This window comes from Lepidochelys kempii, chromosome 18 (assembly GCF_965140265.1).
Source record: "Lepidochelys kempii isolate rLepKem1 chromosome 18, rLepKem1.hap2, whole genome shotgun sequence".
Taxonomy (NCBI): domain Eukaryota; kingdom Metazoa; phylum Chordata; order Testudines; family Cheloniidae; genus Lepidochelys; species Lepidochelys kempii.
The window spans coordinates 23,102,906-23,124,671 of NC_133273.1; the positions used below are offsets into that span (position 1 = coordinate 23,102,906).

Sequence of the window (21,766 nt, forward strand, 5' to 3'; positions counted from 1 at the left end):
GTAAATAAGGAAGTGTTATTTACTCCTTTTCATAACCCAAGAACTAGGGGTCACCAAATGAAATTAATAGGCAGCAGGTTTAAAACAACTGGATGTATTTTTTCACACAACGCACAGTCAACCTGTGGAACTTTTTGCCAGAGAATGTTGTGAAGGCCAAGACTATAACAGGGTTCAAAAAAAGAACTAGATAAGTTCATGGAGGATGGGTCCACCAATGGCTGTTAGCCAGGATGGAGAGCAATGGGGTCCCTAGCCACTGTTTGCCAGAAGCTGGGAGTGGCCGACGGGATGGATCACTTGATGAGTCCCTGGTCTGTTCATTCCCTCTGGGGCACCTGGCATTGGCCACTGTCGGAAGGCAGGATACTGGGCTAGATGGACCTTTGGTCTGACCCAGTCTGGCCGTTATGTTCTTATGGATCCTTTGCTGGGACTCTCAGGACTACCACAATACAAAATGTATAACAACACTCTGAAGAAAAGCTCTGGATTGATCTGAACCTGACCTCCCTTTTATCTCTTCAAAACACAGAAACTCCACTGCCCTGATTCTGCCGTGGGAAAATCCCTACTCTAAAGGTGTGGTCTTTAAAAGGGTGGGGGCATGGAGTGATCTCTGAGGTAATAAACAACATGGAATTAGAAAGGCAAACATCACAAAAGCATGGTTGTAAATGAACACACCGTGGCATCCAGATCCTGTGCACCATTTCACAAAAGCCACGAGGTGGTGCTGCTCCAACAGGAACCTACAGAAGGAGAGAGCAAGCAGTTATGAAAGGTGGCATTGCCAGCAACAAGTGTTCCACAATAGGAAGCACTAGTGGGCAGACGAGAAGAGTTACCCCTTGGCACATCTGCTTCAAGGTGGGGATGTGGGGCTGGTTAAATTCTCCTCACACTTGCCCTATTTTAAACCCACACAAAGCACCAGCCTGACAGCTCGGAAGACTGAATTTGCCAAGCTAGCTACAGAGCACAGGCAGCAGCAGTGCAAGCTTCCGCCGAGCTGCCTCTTGCCAATGCATCTTACCGCCCAAGCCTTAGTTGGAGAGGCACCAGGAGACGCTGGGCCTCCGATCAGACTGTTGACAAGAGACAATTACAGTGCAGTAGGTGAGGTGGACAGTTTTCCCCCAGGAAATTGGCTGAAACTCACCAGCTACCAACTGGCTATCAGCTATTTGGTCAGTATCAGCTTGGACTGGATATGAATGCATCACCATTGGTCTAGCTTCCATTCCTAATTACCTGAACCAGCCATTCTCCACTTGCTAATTGAAACAGAAGAGTTTTTAATTTGAAGACTCCTCTCAGCTTCCAAATGAGTATTGCATATTTGTTACTATTCTCATTAATGGTGGCAATGACTCCTTACGTCTCCATAGCACCAGAGCTCACAAGCATCCGTCAGCACTCTGCTGACGTGGTATATGAATAAGGATAGTTTCCCTCACCCCTGGGATGCAGCTACCTCTGGGGTTGAATCCTCATAGCCATTGTGCACCAGTAACTGGACAGGTCTCAGGAGAGAAAGTGAAGAAAAACTGATTCAGTTGAATGTTTGGAGGAATTTGAGATCAGCTGAGTAAACCTGGGGAACAGGGGTATCAGAGGCGGCCCTGTGTTTTAGGTATGGCTTTTGGATGGAAACATACTTGCTTCTGAGGAATTCTAATGCAATTCACTGCGGCACTGAAGGCATTAGGGCCCTGAGTTTTACACTGCCTCTGAAACCCTGTTGAGCACACACAGCTCAGGGGGCCTGCAGGAAGCTCAGACTGATAGACAATTGAGCAATGGGATCTTCTGCAAAGCGTTAACATGTGAACGGGATCCTGACCTCACCTCACTTATTGTAGAGCCGTCGCTGGGACAATGTCTGTGCAAACCCCTCAAGCATGAAGTGTGTACCTGTGTGTGACTAGAAAATGACCTGCTGAGTTATGCTGCTCTGTCACTTTCAGTATGCCACTGGGCTTCATAATTCCAAAAGACTGAGAAAAATGGGGAGGGCTGATCCCTTGCAAGGAGAGGCTGGTCTTTTTCCATCACATGGATTGTCCACTAGATCTGACCTTGGGTGAACCTTGAAGCTTGTTGATGAGATGGACGGAGCAAGAGGGACAGGACAGGGGTATAAAGGAAACATTAATCATGCATTCACATGGCTGTTTGGGTTTAAATTTACACCCTAGGCAACTTTTAGAGGTGCCTTTCCCTAGGAATTGCATACAACATAGAGATAACTCAGTCTGGAGAAAACTGCCTGCCACAGGTAGGAGATTCCTCCTTTCCCCTCTGGAAGAGTCAACAGTGAATTAAATGCATTGATTTTTTCCCCTTTTACTTAGGCTTAGCAAATCCTAACCCCTCTGTTATGCATTTTAGCCCCTGAGGGAGAACGTGAGCATATCAGACAGTCCCCTTCACACCAGGCTGCGTAAAGCACGTCAGCAAATGAGAGACTGCAGTTTTTTAGAACAACGTTTCATTGTGCTCTCTGTTATGCCTGCAGAAACAATGTATTCTGAACCCAGCAGCTCTTCCTTATTGGCAATGTTGCCCTGGCTACTGTGTTCACGTCACTCATAATATTCTGGCTGTGCTGAAAGCCTCGGCATTTCTGTCATTCCAGTTTCAAACGCATGAAAAGCAGGAGACAGGCAGAGCAAGGGGACTGAAATTTTATCTACTAACAGGACAAAGCGGATACAACGTTGGAAACTTTGGAAGAAAAGGTAAGAAACTTTTGATATTGCCGCTGTGTCTAACTACAATAAAGTGACCATAACAAAAAGATATACCGTTTGCATTTCCTTAAAATGCAAAGGTAGCATTTGCTTACAAAGTCACTTCACTTATTGAAACTAGAGGTACTGGCAGACCCCAGAGAGGCACAGGCCACCTTGTTAACACACATACATGTATCCACATCTGAAACACTGTTTTGATTTCTGAGCTCTATAATAACTTTCAGAACTTGTACTTTTCTGGCTGAGGCTTGCTCATATAAGGACTTAATAGATAATTGCTGGTCTATTTCAAACAAATGTATTTGAATGGCATCACCATGAAATTGACAAACTGAAAATAGCTGGATTTGATCAACAGGTTAAAGAGAATGCCGTCTTGTTTCTCATATTTTTACTGAAGTGTTTTCATTAGCATAGCATAATAGCAAAATGAATTAACCGCAAACAGTGCTCTTCTTGAATGTGGTCACATGCTGTACGGAGTAAAGAATTTAAACCACAGCTGATTGTTTGAAAAGTTGCATTTTTCCTCTTATACCCGCACCACTTTGCTCTGTTCTGGACAGTACAGTGTTTTTTTAATAAAATATCACTCAGATTAGAGTGGTATAAGAAAAAAAGGCAGGTTTAGAAACCTTCCATCCCTCCACTTTATACACAGTTTGTTTTGTGAGCACCAAACAACATAGGCTGTGTCATTTTTACTCTCTGGCTGTTTGTTGTGTAATATGCAAAGCCCAGACAGACTGTTAGTTTATTTATTACTGCTCTTTACTAGATCTTGTAAATGTGCAGGTTTCCCTTCCAACACAACTCTTACATTAAAAAAAAAAAATCTAAAAATTCCCCCTGACTCCTGTTACACCTTCTGGAACCCCTGAAATGGGGACAATTCAGAAATGATTTTCAGATTTTCCGTGGTTTCTGACTCTGAACTTTAATGTTGTTATTGAGACACAATGTTAATAATTTCCATTTGTTCTTACAAAGCACGCTGTGTGCTCATTGCGCTGCGGACAGCTTGGCATGAAGTCAGTCCTATGAGTCAAATGTGCCACCTATTCTTTGACTCTGTGTGCTATTTCTGATCACAATGTAGTTTAACTCCTAAATGCTCAAGGAAGTGGTGGCATTCAGCAGCAGCTCACTGCTATCGCAACTGTGCCCTGCAATAATAGTGCAGGACTCTTTAAACAATAAAGAGCGAGAGCACTAGACTTTACAAATATACACAGTAGAAGGACCGGGTCTCTGCCTCCGAGAGCTTACAGTGGGCTCTCAGAGAGACGTGATTCACAGGACAACAGCTAGAATGTGAGGAGGCAGAAGGAGATAGCAGGGCGGTTTTGGGAAGTGAGGACTGGAAGGAGGAATCTGGGGACAGAGAGGGAGAGTACTTGGTGCATGGAAAGTGGAAGGCTGTTTCAGGCACAAAAGCAGTGTGAAAGAAAATGCAGAGCTAAATATGGGAGAAAAGGTAGGGAGATGGGCGGGGAAGGGGTATGAGAAGCAGAGAAGATACATTGGAATTGATGGTAGGGAATATTAGAGATTTTACTCAGATGGTATTGTTTCCTGGGAGGAACCAGTCTCCCCCTCTTTTTTCCTTTCTCAGAGGCCCTAAGCTGGGCCAGCACATCCTTTCACCTGCAGAAGGCTGGACATAGCTCCCCCTGGAACTGCTGCACCATCCAGCAGGGTGCATTTGAGAGATCTTGGGGGCAGGGGTGCTATCTGGCAGTCTTGCCAGTTCTAACTTCATGGCGAATTAATCGGTTGCTTGCAGTCAGGCGGCACAGCCCTGCCCAAATGCATGTGATCAGGTCACCCCAGTCCTAGGCCCAATGAGAGAGGAGCAAGTTGGGTCAAGTGACCAGAACTGTCCTTTACACCAGCAAAAACAGAGCCGTGGCCAAATTACATCTGTGACCACCACGCCGTCCCTGACACTTCTTCCTGCAGCTGTCCTGCCCTTTACATGCAATCGGTGGCCATCAGATCATGTAGCTGCCCTGTCCCTCATATGCTATCAATGACCAGCAGAGTCTTGATCTGTCTAGCATGTGGCACCCTCCAAGGTCAGGCTCCTCTACTGTGACTCACCAGAATAGCTGCTTTTTAACTGCACCACATGCACCATATCCTGAATTAGATGTTGAATCCCTCTGCCTACTTGTGTCGTTTTCCTCCAGATGTCCGGTGGGATTTTCTCGCCTTTGGAAAACCTCTGCAACCTGGATAATGCCAACTGCCACCCCCTGGTGTGTTTCCTGTGCCATGAGCAGTATGAGCATCCCTGCCTCCTGGACTGTTACCACAACTTCTGTGCCAGCTGCCTGCGAGGCCGGGCAATTGACAGCCGCCTCACCTGCCCTCTCTGTGGGTAAGAACTTCAAAGCAGTGCCCACCCATAACACAGAAAGATGGTGACTTACCAGTGAAAGCTATCCCAGGCCTGGCCAGGTGCCCATGCTCTGCAATAGCCCCACAGACACACAGGTGTCGAGCATGCTGACAAACATACCAAACACGCATTTCACACGTGGATGTCTGAGTTAGAGGGTCCAGCTCTGCCCATCAGCAAATGCCCAATGCAGCTAGCCATGTGCAGCATGAGGCAGCTAAGTCTGAAATTTAGGCCCAAGGAGAAACAGTCGCATTTCTTCTCTTATGCTCCTTGGGCTGAAGGCCTGCTCGGTGCTCTGTTGAGATATGTTATTGAAATTAGCTTATGTACATTGGTTTTGTGCTCAAAACCTGGCATGGGAGCAGGGAACATATCTGACATGAAGAGGGTTCTAAGCTTGATATATTTGAATGTGTGGCAGTTCCCCTTGAACATGACTCTCCAAGGGTGAATGGGAGTCATTCCGTTAACGTCACTGAGAGTTGGGCCAGACCTCAACCTAATGCCTTTTGTGATAGCTTGGATAAGGATGTGGGCTGGGCTACACATGAACCAGCACTGAAATAGCCTAACTGGTTTTCATTCACACCTTCTGTTATGTCAGTGCCAGCCTGCGTGTAGACACTGGTTGTGGAATGAAAGTGTCTTATTTAGATTTAATTTAAACTGATTCTTTACTGACAACCTATGCTGAATAGAGACACTCATACTCCACAAGAAGAGTGGCCACACACAAGCTTGCACTGATATAACAAGAATTAAACCGATGTCGTTATTTTGGTGCTAAGTTGTACCTAGACTGCCTCTATGATGATAGGCTGTTAGAGTCTGATCCAAAGACAATGGAGGCCAAGTGGAGCCTTCCATGGACTTCAGTGGGCCTTGGATTAAGGTCATTAGTTCATAACAGATGCAGGGTGTAACACAGGAGCATCTCTACTCTTCCTCAAGAGACTTCCTCAAGCACAGGACCAGCATTTGCAGTCTTTGTGTTTGGCACTTGCCCCTTTAGGCTCTTCAGTTTTCACCGTAAGCTGCAGTGAGGCTCAGCACCACTACTGGTAAGCAAGCACTCTGTGTTGGGCTCTAGGCCCAACTGACTTTGGAACAAGAATTCTTAGTGTGTTCACTAAAGGCCAAATTCAGCCCTCATTCACCCAGTCCAGCCCTGCCCCGCCCCTTCAGGAGATTAGATGGGGGTAACCAAATATAACATCCCTTTCTTCCCCCTCCAATTACAAGACATTTTGGGCCAAATCCTGCCCTGAACCAAAATGACTTTTGCAGTGGAACAAAAAGAAATTGCGTTTTACATTTTAATACAATATTAATGTGCTGAACTGTGTGTTTCTGAGCATTGTGGTTGTATGGATATTACGATATGCTACAGATTATGTCCTGTTTTTTTCTGGAGCATATTGTACATCTTCAGTTATGTTGTATTTGTTTTCATTTTTATTCCTTTCAAGAATCTCATATTAATGTAAGTGAAGCCAGGAATTATTTGAAGTAGTAAAACAACAAGGAGTCCAGTGGCACTTAAAGACTAACAGATTTATTTGGACATACGCTTTTGTGGATAAAAAAAAACCTTCTTCAGATGCATCTTCAGAATGCCTCTTACCCACAAAAGCGTATGCCCAAATAAATCTGTTAGTCTTTAAGTGCCACTGGACTCCTTGTTGTTTTTGTGGATACAGACTAACACGGCTACCCCCTGATATTTAAGTACTTTCTCTCTGGCTTCTTCTATAGGTTCCTATTACTGTACATACAGATACTTTCATCAGCTCTTAGCTGTGAATGATGCAGTTTGCTCCTTGCTATTAAACAATACCGTAAATGTGGAGTGTTCGTGCTTTCCGCTCTGATGTGGACAGTCCTGTTTGAAGAAGGTCATTTCTATCACTGTATTAGTAACAATAACATCCACTTATAATTTGGGGTGTATTACATTCTATACAAACCAAGTTCATCTACATGAAACTTGAGTGCTTCAGATTCTCAAGAACACATTGCTGATGATAGCAAACATGGTGGAAAATTTACCATTGGATGTGGAATGCTACAATACACCTCTGCTTTTCTGTAGTACGCTCTAATGATCAGGGAATCTGCTTTCACTTCACAGGCATAAATTGACAACACTGTGCAGGACTTTGTATTCCAAAAAAGGAATGAGAATAGTAGGGGTGTTGATTGTCGTTTATTCTAGTGAATAGGATGTGTATCAGGCTGACTATAGTTGCCAAAGACATTTGAGTCTAATGGAGGGCTGGTAGAGGCAGAACTGAATCTGAGCTGTGTTCTGGAATGTGAAGTTAGAACTATCCACAAAGCATGGGAGGGGGTTAACATTGTACCTGATTAGATTTCACCTTTAATGTATACAGATCTCTCTGTATAGTTTGTCCTTAGGGGAAATGGAGATTTGATGAGCATCCAGTGAGCTGCTCATTTATGCCTGTTCTTTTTAGATGAACACAAATTACAAATATTAAAATAAATCCCATGAGGGTTTTGTTTTTTGTTTAAATCAGCATGGGAAAGACTTCAAGCAATACCTGTCTGCATACAAATTGTGTGGCTAGGCCACAGCCTGAAAAACAATTGTGTCTATTCACAACTCTTGTTTTTAATTACAAGCAGTTAAAAACAATCACATTTCTGTGAAAATTAATTAAAGTAAAGCTCTAGGTACCGAGCAGGCCCCATCACCATTGTATCTGGGCAACTGACAATCTCTAACATTGTAATCCTAAAAGCAGACCTGGGAGGCAGGGCAGGGCTATTACCCCATTGTACAGATGGGAACTGAGGCACGGAGAGTCTAAGTGACTTGTCCAGGGTCACAAAGGGAGTCTGTGGCAGAGCAGGGAATTGATCCCAGGGATCTTGAGTTCCAAGCACTGAGCCAGCCTTCCTCTCACTGATGAGGGTAACATTTTCAAAGCACCTTAGTTATTTAGGAACCTGAGCCCCGTTAACTTGCACTGAGATTTAGGCTTCAAGTCACTTAGGCACTTATGATTTTTTTCCCCTGGATCTCAGATTTGTAAAATACGCATGCCCAGTGGGGGTCAGGCTGCTTAGTGGGGGTCAGGCTGCCTAGTGGTAAAGCCCCAGGAAAGCTGGAGAAGCTGTATCTAGCTCTGCTCTTATACATGGCCCGTCAGCACAGCATTTGAGTGCTTCGTTGTCAAGCTGCCTTTGTGCCCATGAAATACGAGGTTCTAATCACCATGGTTTCAGATGTGAACAGCTGCAGAGCACACAAGTTCTACTGACAGCTCCACAGGAATTCAGAAGAGCTCACTCCCCTGCCAGGGCAGGCCAGCAATGGGAGAAGCGCAGTGAGTGTCTCCCACTCTATCCTGGACAAGTGATCACCCTGGGGAGAAGCAGAACCACTGCAGCCCCAAGGCCTGATCTGGCAGGGGCTGAGCTTTCTGGCCCCTATCCAGCAAAGCACTTAAGCATGTGAGTAACTCTAGGCTTTTGAATAGCCCCACTGGAGTCAATGCTCAGCACCTAGCAGGACTGAGCCCCTAGGTAGGTGGATTCCCCTAGCCAAAAAATGACTCCTGGCTCTTACTGTCTGAGCTCTGGGGGAAAGAGAGCTGGGTGACACCAGATAGGTTTGTTGCACGCTTAGGGATTTATTTTTAAATTTAAAAATAGAAAATACCACACAAAAAACTGTGTTGGGATTTTTTAACTGTTATACAAAATTGTGTATCTTAAAGAGGTGTTGGCCCTTCCTGGAAATCTTTGGAAACAGTTCTGGCTAGGACAGTTCTGTCTCCATGACCTAGAATTTTGCTCTCTCTTCCCCCCGCCTCTCGACATGTGGTTATCTACTAAAGACAACTGTGTGCAGAGAGAGCCTCCATCTCTTCCAGTTGCATCTGCGAAAAGTTGTTCATGCTGTCTGAGATGGCACAGTTATCGTGCTGAAGTTGGTTCAGACAACGGTTTAGCTTGGAGCCGTTTATGGCAAATTATCCATGATTTAACATCAACCCGTAAACTCTCCAAAACTTGCCCCCCAAAACCAACAAAAGCATCAACAGTAAAGGAAAAATATCAAAGTACCAGGCACGGCGTGGCTATATTTCTGGAATAACTCATATGGATGTTGCTACTTAAAGCAGTTCAATGGAACTGTTGCTCAGAGCCAAGTGAGACCAAACAAATGTTATTTTTAGGTATTCACCTCTGGCTGTTGTTTGTTGCGTGCATCTCAGGCACTTTGAAGGGGCTGTTCAGATATCATTAGCATGAAATCAGAGGTTATATAAAAAAAGATCAAGGAATTACATATTTTTAAATTATTTAATTAAAACAGATCAGCTGGAGTAAACATTCATTCTTTTCTGCAGAAAACAGCACTTTCCAATCAGTTTGTCACGCAAACTCCCCACTGATATGGGCTAAATATGAACACTGTTAGATTAGGGAAAGTCAGTTCTAGTCTTGGGAGCAAATGTGACAATGCAAAGAGACCACAGGCATTACACACAACCATGTATGTAGAAAACAAAACAGGGGGGGGCATGCTAGGGCTGAGGCTCTCTGGCGAGGAAGCTAGAACTGCCCCACTCCCCACTCTGTGCTGGGTATACAGAGAGGCCTTTAGGCAGCGGAGCTGCCAGTCTGGAACCCTTCATTAGCAGGATGGGCATTTTTTAAGGTGTCCATGGCAGTGTTTTCGGGTTGCTAATATTAGCCCCCTTCAGAATGCCCGAGTTCACCAGGAGCTCCCCTATCTTTAGGAAGCTAGGGCTAGATTTCCCAGAGTATTGAGGTGCCTGAAGATGCAGGCAAACTCTGCGTGGGGTTCACTAAAGCACAGATGTTCCAGCTCCAGAGCAGCAGCATTGCCACTGACAGATGGAAGAGGAGGGAATAGACAAGGAGCCGTGCTGATGCCTTTGCTCCTGGAGGGAGAAGGGCAGGTTTTCCAACCAGGACCCCTCTCCCAGGTAAGTTATCCAGAAGTCACGCAACAGCCTCAGCTCTAGCTGTAGGTCAGGGACGCCAGGCTCCATAGCCACAATCAGCTGCCCAGGTATCCCCCAGGAGCTGCACTTCTGGGAGGATTTGATTTCATGGTTTTGATACCCCACACGGCTGGACTCACCTGCTCTGCTGTATTCTGCACATCTCTGACTGGCGCTTGGGCCCAGCTCTGCAGCCAGGCTCAGTAACAGTCACTGGCAAGGCACTGCAGAGGGGAACAGGGCAATTTCTCACTCTCTTGGCAGCATGAATGGAGCCCCAATGAGCTATCACTTCCTCCCTGATCACCATCAATCTAATATTTCAGCAAAGCAAACAGACACTGTGACTCTGAGCAGAGCAGGTATTTGGCATCAGATCACATTCTGACTTGTTTTCTGGTTTATAACATTTCTCTCACTAGAAAGTCTTGTGCGTGTTCTGCACTGGGATATTTTTAAATAGCCCTTCTCCCTACTCCTCATTATAAGATGCGATCTCTCCCCAAGCATGAATAGTAGGTATTATATGCATCCATAAGCTACTGTCTCATTGGGGAAGGAGGCTTTTAGCAGCTTTTGCAGAGTCAGCCGTGAGCACCTTAATTGGGATGCCATCAGATGTCTCCCAGGAAGCCAGTTCTGCCTAATGGCAGTGAACAGCAATGACAACTGCTTAATTAGACCAGCAGTGGCATGGGTCTGCTTAGTAGGGACTCAGTGCTTTAGCCCCAAGGTAGAATGATGGAGCAGCAGGGGTGAAATGCAGAGGTCTTGTCTTTATACAGAAGTTGCCCAGTGAAGATGAAAAGGAAGAAGAATTGTAGATGCAATGAAGCTGCCATACAGTGTGTCCCCTTCACTCAGGCAGAGTCTGAATCTTGTTGGACTGTTTTTAATGGTACCCTCTTGTGCATCAGCGGCCTGCCTTTTCCTCAAACTCCCACACAGACTCAAATTCTCATGCTTACGGCTGCAATTGCTAGACAATTGTCAGCCTTGAAAACCCCTTTAACCCATGCCCCACCTGTCACATGCTACGTCCTAGCCAGGTGCTCACAGCCAACCCGCTCTCCATCTCCCAGCAGGCTGCAGAGCACAGGCCTCTGGAGAGAACACTGGCCTGGCCGTCAGCATCAGGCTCTCAAGACAGCAGGACTGGAGAAGTGACTCCCCTGTGGTCCACAGCCCAACAGGCAGGTTTTATTAACTACCTCTGTCAAGCAGCACAGCAGCCGAGCCCTGGCAACAAGAACTTTACCTGCATTACCGCAGCAGGAACCCCGTCTTGGGGGCCGAGCTGCCCCAATTAAACTCACCGGAGTCATGGCCAGAACCCTTTTCAGCTTCACACAGCTTGCCTGGTGCTAGGGATTTGACAGAGACGGGGACTGAGCGATGCAGTGTTTAATTCTGCTTTACTACTCTCCGAATTCCCTCCTGATCTGTCGTAACAAGAAGTTACTAGGGCTGGGAATCAATTCAGGTGGACGTTAAAATGCCACAGCGTACACACAAACACTTTCTAAATTCTCCCTACCCAGTGTTTCCAGCCCTGTCCTCGGCCCAGCCCTCCCCACTCACACAGAGTCCAAGGGCATAAATCATCGAATATCAGGGTTGGAAGGGACCTCAGGAGGTCATCTAGTCCAACCCCCTGCTCAAAGCAGGGCCAATCCCCAACTAAATCATCCCAGCCAGGGCTTTGTCAAGCCTGACCTTGAAAACCTTTAAGGAAGGAGATTCCACTACCTCCCTAGGTAACGCATTCCAGTACATCTGGTTGGCTAGATCGCTACCTCTCTCTTGCGCTCTCTCTGGAACATAATACACATGCACATTTCTGCTGCAGTTTTCACAGGATTCTGCATTTGGTTTAAAACTCAGTACCTCTGAGTGCTTTATGCCCAGTACTCGGAGGGCTGCAGAGTACAGCGGGCAATGCAAGATGCCACTGTATGCAGCCCCGCCCTGCAGCAGGAGAACAAACCAATTGCCTGGGAGGTAAGCTATCTGGCTGGTATTAGTACAATACAGCTCTCTCCATCAAATACAGCCTTGCAGTGCCAGAATATTAATAGACAAAGACAACAGACAAGCCCCCTGCAAGACATTCCTGGGCTAATAGGTCTTTTCCATTGGTAACTTGGTGCACCCGAACGTGGCCATGTTTGATGAAGCCGGGCAATGATGAACCACTGCCAGCTGCAGTGAGACCTTTAGTCCCATGATTCGTTTGCTGGGAGATGCAGCCCAGAGCAATGAAACCCAATCCTGCACAGGTGACTGGTGGGTGAATCATCATTTCAATCCGACTCAACGCGCTCATTGTCCAGGGGAATGAGACTTCAAAGTTCCTGTCATCTCTGCAAACCTGCGTTTTGAGACACACACTCAAGAAGTGGCCGTGGCTTGGTGTCTGGTTGCGCTGTCGTCATACTGTTTGGGTCCTGAGTTTTACTGGAAGTGTCAAAGTGGCTACAGTAAAGATTTCCACGATGCTTTTAAAGGAAATGGATGAATATATGTAAGGGTGATTCCTTTCTCTAGCGTTCACGGGGAGCTGCAGTTTGCCAGGAATTGTGTACAGTCTGAGCTTAACTGTGAGTGACATTTCTCAGGGTCCGCACTGATAGTATCTTCACTGATGACCCTTCATTTTTAACTATTTTGCTAAAGCAAGTCAGTGTAGTCAATGCCAGGGGAGGTGAGCCCTGGCCCTTGCAGACGGTGCTTGAATTCTGGCACAGCTTTTCTGACCTTTCACTCAGACTAATCGTGCATTCACCAAATTGGAAGTATTTCACTAACATTATTTGATTACTTTTAATGCGGCACTCTTGCTTTTAAGGGTTTCAACAAAGCCTGTGTGTGTATATGTGAGGGGACTCAGGCAGTGTCCGAGAGGGATTTCATGCAGGGATTTTGGCTTTGGACAATTTCTGTCCTCTCGGAATTCTGTTTACTGTTATTTTGGGAAAGCTGTTTGGAGGGTTGTTAGGGGAGGGGCTTCCATGGTCACCTGCTTCCCATGGGTTAAAGCTCCTTTCTGAGGAAGTCACCGCATGGCTTATTTTGATGTTGTTAATATTCCCATTCTGGATTATTATTGCTCCGCGAGATTATTCAGATGTAGCACTGTTAGTCTGCTCATTTCTCTGCGCAATTAGATGCTCGCAGTAGCTAAGGGAATCTGGGCAGCAATGTCCAGTGCGAAACAAATGCTGCAAGACTTGTGAAAATGAAAGAACCATTTCAGGCAGGAGCAATTCCTTGCCGGAAGTCGATATTCTGGACACAGCCAATGGGTAGAGCCACATGCAGGCAAACTGAATTTAAAGATTCAGCGTAAACAGGAAAGTATCGAAGGGGCAACATACTAGGATTTCACACCCTGGAATTCATCAAGCATGGCTATTCCAAGACTGAAATGACCCTTGCAGCATCCTGTGGAATGAATCACACAAAGTTTTGATTAGAAAGACCCTGGAACTCAGGCTGTTCATTTGCAAATGCTAACGTTAAATGGCCATTCTCAGCATGTCCCATGCTGTAAACTCCTAGAAGCCAAGCAGAAATGTGTGGCATGCTGCTAACGTGGCATGTAGAGGTTTTGACAAACCTTAGAAGTTCAGCATGCTCTTTGGGAAGAGCCAGGGCTGTAAACATGGCATAGAATTAAGATTGTTAAATGCTGTACCTTAATGAAAACATTTGCAGCAAAAAGGAAATGCTCATGGAGTATGTCGCAAGACAGAATTCAGCTCTAATGAAAACACAAAGATCTGAACTGTGTTATGGAAAACAGTGCAATTTATGTCCAGAAATTCCAGATGCACAAAGGAAAAAAAGTCTGATCCTGTGTGACTGCCCTGCAGTTTGCTTTATATCTGGGGTCATTAAGGATCGCATGGTATCTTTTCACTCCAGTCCCAGGAGTGTTATTTTCCTTTAACATTAAGTTGTTTGAACGTAGAGAAATATTTTCTTGCCATTGTCAGGGCTCATGGGCCTACCCTGTCTGTTTTGTCCTCCTCAGTCATCAGTCCATAGTGAAAGGAAACAATGGGCTCCCTCCTGTCGACAGGCTCCTGAAGTTCCTGGTGGATAGCTCTGCAGACTGCGAGGAGGAAGTTCAGTGTGCAAACTGTGACCAGGAGTGCAAGAAACAGGTAAGACACAGTAGCTGGTTATGTCTCCAGCTCCATTGCTCTGCCTCACACATTGCAGAAGGCAAAGGAGTACACAGCCCCTCCCCAAAGTCCTTCCAGGCTATGGCCAACACTTCCAAATTTAGGCCCCACATACATATTTAGGTGCCTATGCAAATGGTCTGTTATTCAGAACCGCTGAGTTTTTCCAGCCACATCCTTGTTGCTTGGAGGGTCCTTTTATCATCTTCCCGAGTAGACTGTGTGTGGGTCTTGAACAGTGTTGGCATCACATTCTAAAGCCAAGCCGCAACCAGCCTAGGAGTAAGTGCAGCATGGCATATGGATTAGTAACTGGTTAAAAGATGGGAAACAAGAGGTAGGAATAAATAGTCAGTTTTCAGCCTGAAGAGCGGTAAATAGTGGTGTCCCCCAGGGGTCTGTACTGGGACCAGTATTGTTTGACATATTCATAAATGATCTGGAAAAAGGATAAACGGTGATGTGGCAAAATTTGCAGACAATTCAAAATTACTCAAGAAAGTTAAGTCCAAAGCTAACTGTGAAAAGTTGCAAAGGGATCTCACAAAACAGAGTACTGGGCTACAAAGTGGCAGATAAAATTCAGTGTTGATAAATGCAAAGTAATACACAATGGAAAACATAATCCCAACTCTATATGCAAAATGATGGAGTCTAAATTAGCTGTTAGCACTCAAGGAAGAGATCTTGGAGTCATTGTGGGGAGTTCTCTGAAAACATCTGCTCAATGTGCAGCAGCAGTCAAAAAAATCGAACAGAATGTTACGAACCATTAGGGAAGGGATAGATAAGACAGAAAATACCATAATGCCACCATATAAATCTAGGGTATGCCCACACCTTGAATACTACATGCATGCTGGTTGCCTCATCTCAAAAAGTGATATATTAGAATTGGAAAAGTTACCGAGAAGGGCAACAAAAATGATGAGGGGTATGAAACATCTTCCATATGAGGAGGGATTAAAAAAGACTAGGACTTCTCATCTTGGTAGTACGATGACTAAGGGACGATATGACAGAGGGCTATTAAATCATGATGGGTGTGGAGAAAGAGAACAAGGAAGTCTTAGTTACCCCTTCACATAACACAAGAACCAGTGGTCACCTGATTAAATTAATAGGTGGCAGGATTAAAACAAACACAAAGAAGTATTTCTTCACACAATGCCCAGTTAACCTGTGGAACTTGTTACTGGGGATGTTGTGAAGGCCAAAACTACAACTGTGTCCAAAAAAAGAACTACATCAGTTCATGGAGGATACATCCATCAATGGCTATTAACCAAGGTGGTCAGGAATGCAACCCCATGCTCTGGGTGTCCTAAGTCTTTAACTGCCAGAAGCAAGGACCGGACTACAGGATATCTCATATCAGCATATGATAATTGCTCCATTCTGTTCATTCTCTCAGAAGCATCTGGCATTGGCCACTGTCAGAAGACAAGACACTGGTCTAGATGGACCATTGGTCTGACCCAGTCTGGCCGTTCTTATGTAAAGTGTTCTGTGTCATCCTGCCAATCTCCTTAGCCCTGGTGTGGATGAGAGGACTGTGCAGTTCCAATCGACCATTCAGTCCTTGGCCTCTCTGCTGAAACTGCCAACGAGGAGGCCAATTAGTGCCAATCGTGGCAGTGGGATTTTGTGCGATGTGGACACCTATCTGCTCAGAACTGTACAGAGACTACCTTCTGCCTTATACCCAGCAGCTGGCATTCCTGGCCTAGATCAGATCATAGCCGGGAGCTGGAACGGAAAGGCCTTTTCTTCTCCCAGTCCCCTGCACTAGCCAGACAAAAATATATGTCCAAAAGGATTAGGCAGAGAGAGAAAAAACACACACGCTGCCCTGCAATTTCTCGTAAGACAGCGCTACGCTTAGGGGTTATCTGTCTAAGCATGTGCTCAGTTAAGGTAAAGGGCGAAAGCAGCAGGGAGGTTCTGTTCTGTTCCCTCCATCCTTCCCTTGTTACTTTCTGTCTGCGCGGAACCAAAAAGCACGAGTCACAGATCGACGTGTTTTGCCAGGTCAGAGAAACATGGCTGTACTAAAAACACTCACCACCTCTCAGACCCGGGTTTTGACTCGCTCCCAGCTGCGGCGCCCCTAGCCGTCCAGTGAGGTTTCCTGTGTTGTGGGCCTTTAAAGTTGGGCTGCAGCCAGCGTGCCATGTGGTATTTGCTGTCCTATACTTGAGACGTTTCTGCTTGTAACAAGCGACACAAAGCGCGTGTAGGTACTGCAGCAATGGGCATCTCAGAAACACACTTAATAAGGGATAAATGGCACCAGAACTCACAAGTGGCAGGTACTTAGTTATTCTGGAATGAATGGAAATACATTTCCCTGCCCGTGGCAGCTTTGTCATCTCAGTCCTCCCCTTAGAGACCAAGGCAAGTGAAAGTCAGATAACGGAAAGTGTGGCTGAGATAGCAAAGAGCTCCAAGGAGACTCCCGGTTCCCAAGGTTACTCCAAGGATAAGAAGCTATCCCACCAGCAACGCTGGTGCAGTAGGAAAAAGCCAGGGCAGCCCTACGGCCTGTCTCTTTCCCAGCCTCTCTGCAGCCCTGGGGGTGTGTCCCTCCCCACTTGTTCGCTCCTGCCCTCTTGCTGCTGCACTGAGGTCTCAAGGCTGGATTTGGGCTCTCTGGTTTCTTTCCCTGAGCATGTGCTGCAGTCTCAGACCCGTGGTGCTGACTCTGCTGCAGGACCTGGCAGCAGGCCAGCTGCCTGGGGGAGGTTACGCTCTTCCGCCAGCACAGGGACCTGGAACGGTTGGAAAGGAACCCACCAGGTGAGGAGGTAGGGGCCTTGCCGAACCATTCCCTCCAGTTTACTCCCACCTCCCGTTCCTGGACTCCAGATGGCCAGACTGAGGCCTAGGCTAGTTTATCTCAGTTGGCCTCAGGAGTGGCAGAGCTCTGCCACGTGCTTGCACTTACCTGCTGTCCCTGTGCTAACAGAGGGTTAGCAGCCATTGGATTTCAGAGCGAGGGGCACAGACTTTCCCATTTTACCTTTTCTTTATGTAACCCTTCTGCCCGTCAGAGTTGGCAGCAACAAGGGCCGGGTTCAGTATCTAGGGGATCCATTCCAATAACACAATGCAAACCGGCTCGAGCCCCCACCCAGTGACCTGGGACCAATATATACCACCCCCGCTGGGCGCCTCCAAGAGGCAATACTTCCCTCTCGCAAGCACATAGTCTGAGTGTAGCAAAAGCCTTTTAATAACAGAGAGAAACAATGTGGCATTATGTTGGGGAAACACCACCAACAGGATTCATAACACAACCCATGAGCAAAAAAACCCACCCCAGGCAAATTGGGGCATGCCCTTTTCCCTTTGGTTCTTGAGTCCAGCAACCCCAAATCCCCCAAAGTCCCAAAAGTCCAATGCCCCAAAAGTCTCTGTCCCTGGTCAGGGCAGCCCCAGAGTTCGAAAGTTTATCGGCGGAGCTTTACCTCCCAATCTGGGTGGAAATGGGACAGGGGTAAGAGGCACCTTACGTGATCTGAAGCTGACCGCCCCATAGCTCCATAGCGGCGCTCCGCTCCGCCAGCCGCCCCACAAAACTCCTTCGCTCAGCTGCGCTCCGCTCCGCCAGCCGCCCCACGAACTCCTTCGCTCAGCTGCGCTCCGCTCCGCCAGCCGCCCCACGAACTCCTTCACTCAGCTCCACGGCCCACAAGCAGCTCCTGCCATCCACACACTGCTCCGCGTCGAACTGCTTCACCAGCCGTCCCGCAAACTGCTCCACAATATATCTTCAGGCTCCCCCACTACTTAACACAACACTCAGTGATTTCAGCTCTTAGGTGAATTCAGCTTATAGTAGGGGAGCCCCAGTGCTGGTGCACTGTCAGCCCAAAGTGAGCTCAGCAGCCTATAACTAGACTTCTAATGAAATCAAAATTAGCTCTGATATTCCACAGTGGAGAGAGGAGGAAGTGCAATCAGCATGTAAGGCCCTCACCAAGGGGCCCATGCCACCAAGTATTAATACTTGTCCCCAGCCTCTCTCCATTCACACAGTTTTGGAACCCATGACCCTTGCCTAGCGAGTGCTACTTAGTTGATGGTGAATCCCTCCATCATAACAAAAGGCCACGTACAGTTCCAAGCACAGTTCCCATAATCAGGGTAATAACAATTTATTCTTCCTGCCCCAATAACAGAGACACTGGGGATCCCACAGCAGCCAAAGTGACCATTTGGGCAGCTATGGTCTCATTCTAGGCGTGGTGGGTGTGCCTATGCAAATGAGATCGGCCCCTGAAGTTCTTTTCCACAACTTGCCACACCTCACCACCAGATGTCAGGGTGGAGCTCATCCTGACACTGCTTACATCTAATTGCTTCTGTTCATCTCTCCCCCCCACCCCCCCGGATGCTGCCTCTCCTGCTGCGAGAGATGCAAATACCTTGATGCGACAGTTTGAGGAATCCGTCTAGTTACAACTTTGGGTGTATCTACTTCAAACTACACACGCCATTGTTATTGCAAGGCTGGTCTGGGCTCTCTGCTGTCCTTTTACCTCCCTTTTAGACTGAAATTCCAAGGCAGTGATACAGGGCTAATCAAGGAGGGTCATCAAACCTTGATGATCCTCTAGTCAAATGGAAGCATTGTCGGACAAATGTTGGCTATCCCTCAGAAGAACCAATCTGCCCAGGGGATCAGGTAACTAAGCCAACGGATCACTGGGTGGGGAACTTTGATCACTGGACAAGGCTGATGGGGCGGGGGTCACCTGACAAAGAGGAGTGGAAGTTATAAAAGGCAGGGTCTCACAAGCCATTTGGGGGCGGGGCGGGGGGGAGGCAGGGGAAGACAGCAGAACAAAGCTGGCTGCAGGAGAGGGAGAAAGATGTGATAATTCAGAGAAGCCATCTGCAGGTGGGGGTTCCTGGACAGATTCCAGGACTTCAACCAAACCCCAAAGAATGCTCATGAGTGGGGAGGAAGCTGAGGCAGAGAAGGGCATGTAGCTGTTTTATGAGTTTTACCTAGATTCTGTACAACTCTTGTGCTGTCTACAGTGAAGAGTAATTGTGTTAGAAACCTTTGCAAAGCCTGTGTGGTATGTGCTTCTCTGTCACATGTCCCTCGAGAGGTAAACAGTCAACCACATTGCCCACAAGGTTCAGCTCTGAGAAGGGGTGTGCTTATGCTGCTGGGGAAAGGGGAGCCAGCGCTGGTCCGAGCGGCCAGGGGCAGCTGACCCATGAAGTCCCACTTCTGTAAAGGGGTAACAGACAGGGCCTATGCCCAGGAAGTGGGCCGGAGAGGCCAAAGCCAGACAGTGTTGGATCCTACCCAGACCAATTGAGGCTTAGCACATGAGTCCAGCATGGTAGGACCCTGGTGAGGGTCCAACAGGGGAAGCCTGACCAGGGCAGTGACACTCCTCAAGTGCTAACCACAAAGCCGACACCTGCCCTGTTCATCCTGGACCCTGCACTTGGCCATGGTACAGTTTCTGGCTCAGAGACAGATGCCCCCTCAGCTGAGAAAAGCTATTTCTAATTGCACTGATGAGAGCTCAGGTGTTCAACCCTCTTTGGGGTTTGTTCTGCGATTCCCCATCAGGAAATGGACACCATGTATTTCTGCAACACTTGTAACCAGCCCCTCTGCAGCAAGTGCCGTGAAGAGACCCACAAAGCCAAGATGTTCTCTCGCCACGAGATTGTCTCCTTGACTAAACGCACTAAAGACATCCACAAGAAATGCTGTGAGTACATCCCTGCTCCACCTGGGCAATTACACACAGGCCAGGGTTTCCACAGGGAGCGCAGGAGGATTAACACTGGCCTATCAGGATCACTTTCCCAGCTGAATCCAGGGTCTCTCCCCTCTGAGCCGCAACCACAGACCAGAAGCTGTGTACTCCATTCCTGCCCCGTGTGGGGTGCAAAGCCCAGTAACTGGCTGTCTCCCCAGGAACGGTGTGCAGTCCAGATCTGCTCATTATTTTCCCCATCAGTTTGCATGGTGAAGGTGCAGTTAGCAAATGAAGGCAGTTACTCACCAGCTTCTTCGTGAAGCAACACTGTGCCTGGCTAACAAATAGCACATACTGTGCAGATCATAGAATCATAGAATATCAGGGTTGGAAGGGACCCCAGAAGGTCATCTAGTCCAACCCCCTGCTCGAAGCAGGACCAATTCCCAGTTAATCCCAGATTGCACCTTCTGTACAAAGGATTCAGGTGTAAACACAGATGCCAGCCAGCGTCCCCAGGAACAGCTACCTGCAAGGTGTGCATAGAAGGAAAGTTTCAGAGTAGCAGCTGTGTTAGTCTGTATCCGCAAAAAGGACAGGAGGAATTGTGGCACCTTAGAGACTAACAAATTTATTTGAGCACGAGCTTTCGTGAGCTACAGCTCACTTCATCGGATGCATTGTTCTGCCATGCACACGCAAGTTGGACAAGTACAGTCAGTATCTTCTCCACCTTCAGGACAGGAGAGGCTACAGACTGCAGGTTCCTTCAAACCATTATGAAAACAAAGATGCCAAAGGAAAGATGCATCCGATGAAATGAGCTGACGAAAGCTTATGCTCAAATAAATTTGTTAGTCTCTAAGGTGCACAAGTCCTCCTCTTCTTATATAAGGAAAGTGTTTATTAAAAGGGCTACGCCCTCGAGCAGTAACCTGCATGTAGCCTTCTCCAGTTGGTCCCACCAGCCAGAACCACGGGCTGCTCAGCCGGAAAGCCTACAAGTCAAAGTGGTGTTGTCTGAACAGAGCAGGCAGCAAGACTGGAGCTGGGAGGCATCATTTACAGTCAGATGGCAGAGCTGTCAGAAGTGAGAGCTCCTCAGAAACCTGGTAGGAAGTGACACCTCCAGCCTCAGAGGGGTGGACCCAGCTCACCTATTGCATATCCTCTTCCGTAAGGACCGAGCTGTGCTCTCTTTAAGGAGCTTGTTTAACTCTGGGATGCATTTGTTTGTTCCCAGCTCTTCATGAGGAACCTTACATCATGTTTTCAACAGAGAAAAAATCCATGCTCTGCATTAACTGTTTCCGGGACATGCAGGTGTAAGTAGCAGAGTTGCTGGCTCCCCGCCCCTCACCCAGCCCTTTGCAGACGGAGCAGCCTTACCCTGCACTCACCCTTTGTGGTTCTAGCTTTTCAAACTCCTCCCTAAGCCCTGGACATTATGTTCCATGGAGGCTGCAGAAAAACTGCATGAGAGAGGAGCTGCATGATGGCAGCATTTAGGTGCTGCAGCAAGGACACGATGGCCAAGCCTGAGAGGGACAGAGAGTACCTTGTCTGCAGAGGTGACTATCAGACATGGCTGCTGCCATCATGGTGCCAGCCCCAGAGTGGACAGGGCCTTAAGGAGCTGGAGCTTGGGATGCCCAGGAAAGGGAGAACATGA

General features: G+C 47.2%; 2 protein-coding genes across 8 annotated transcripts in view; one reads left to right on the forward strand and one right to left on the reverse strand.

The window, feature by feature from the left end:
- ICMT (isoprenylcysteine carboxyl methyltransferase) overlaps positions 1-21,766 on the reverse strand; it is a 52,973-nt gene that overhangs the window by 3,550 nt on the left and 27,657 nt on the right. For all 3 annotated transcript variants that reach the window (XR_012155518.1, XR_012155517.1, XR_012155516.1), the window contains one exon: positions 688-752. The gene's annotated coding sequence lies outside the window, so the exon portion shown is untranslated. The remainder of the gene's footprint in view (positions 1-687; positions 753-21,766) is intronic.
- Positions 1-21,766, forward strand: part of RNF207 (ring finger protein 207) — a 41,721-nt gene that overhangs the window by 2,479 nt on the left and 17,476 nt on the right. For 2 of the 5 annotated variants that reach the window (XM_073316244.1, XM_073316243.1), the window contains 6 exons: positions 536-2,140; positions 2,642-2,744; positions 4,952-5,142; positions 14,206-14,338; positions 19,959-20,103; positions 21,338-21,419. In XM_073316244.1, the coding sequence (XP_073172345.1) occupies positions 4,952-5,142; positions 14,206-14,338; positions 19,959-20,103; positions 21,338-21,419 (551 nt within the window). In that variant the 5' untranslated portion in view covers positions 536-2,140; positions 2,642-2,744. Of the gene's footprint in view, positions 1-6; positions 2,141-2,641; positions 2,745-4,951; positions 5,143-14,205; positions 14,339-18,914; positions 19,050-19,958; positions 20,104-21,337; positions 21,420-21,766 lie in introns of those variants that run through there. The other 3 variants (XM_073316247.1, XM_073316246.1, XM_073316248.1) reach the window with 3 other exon arrangements.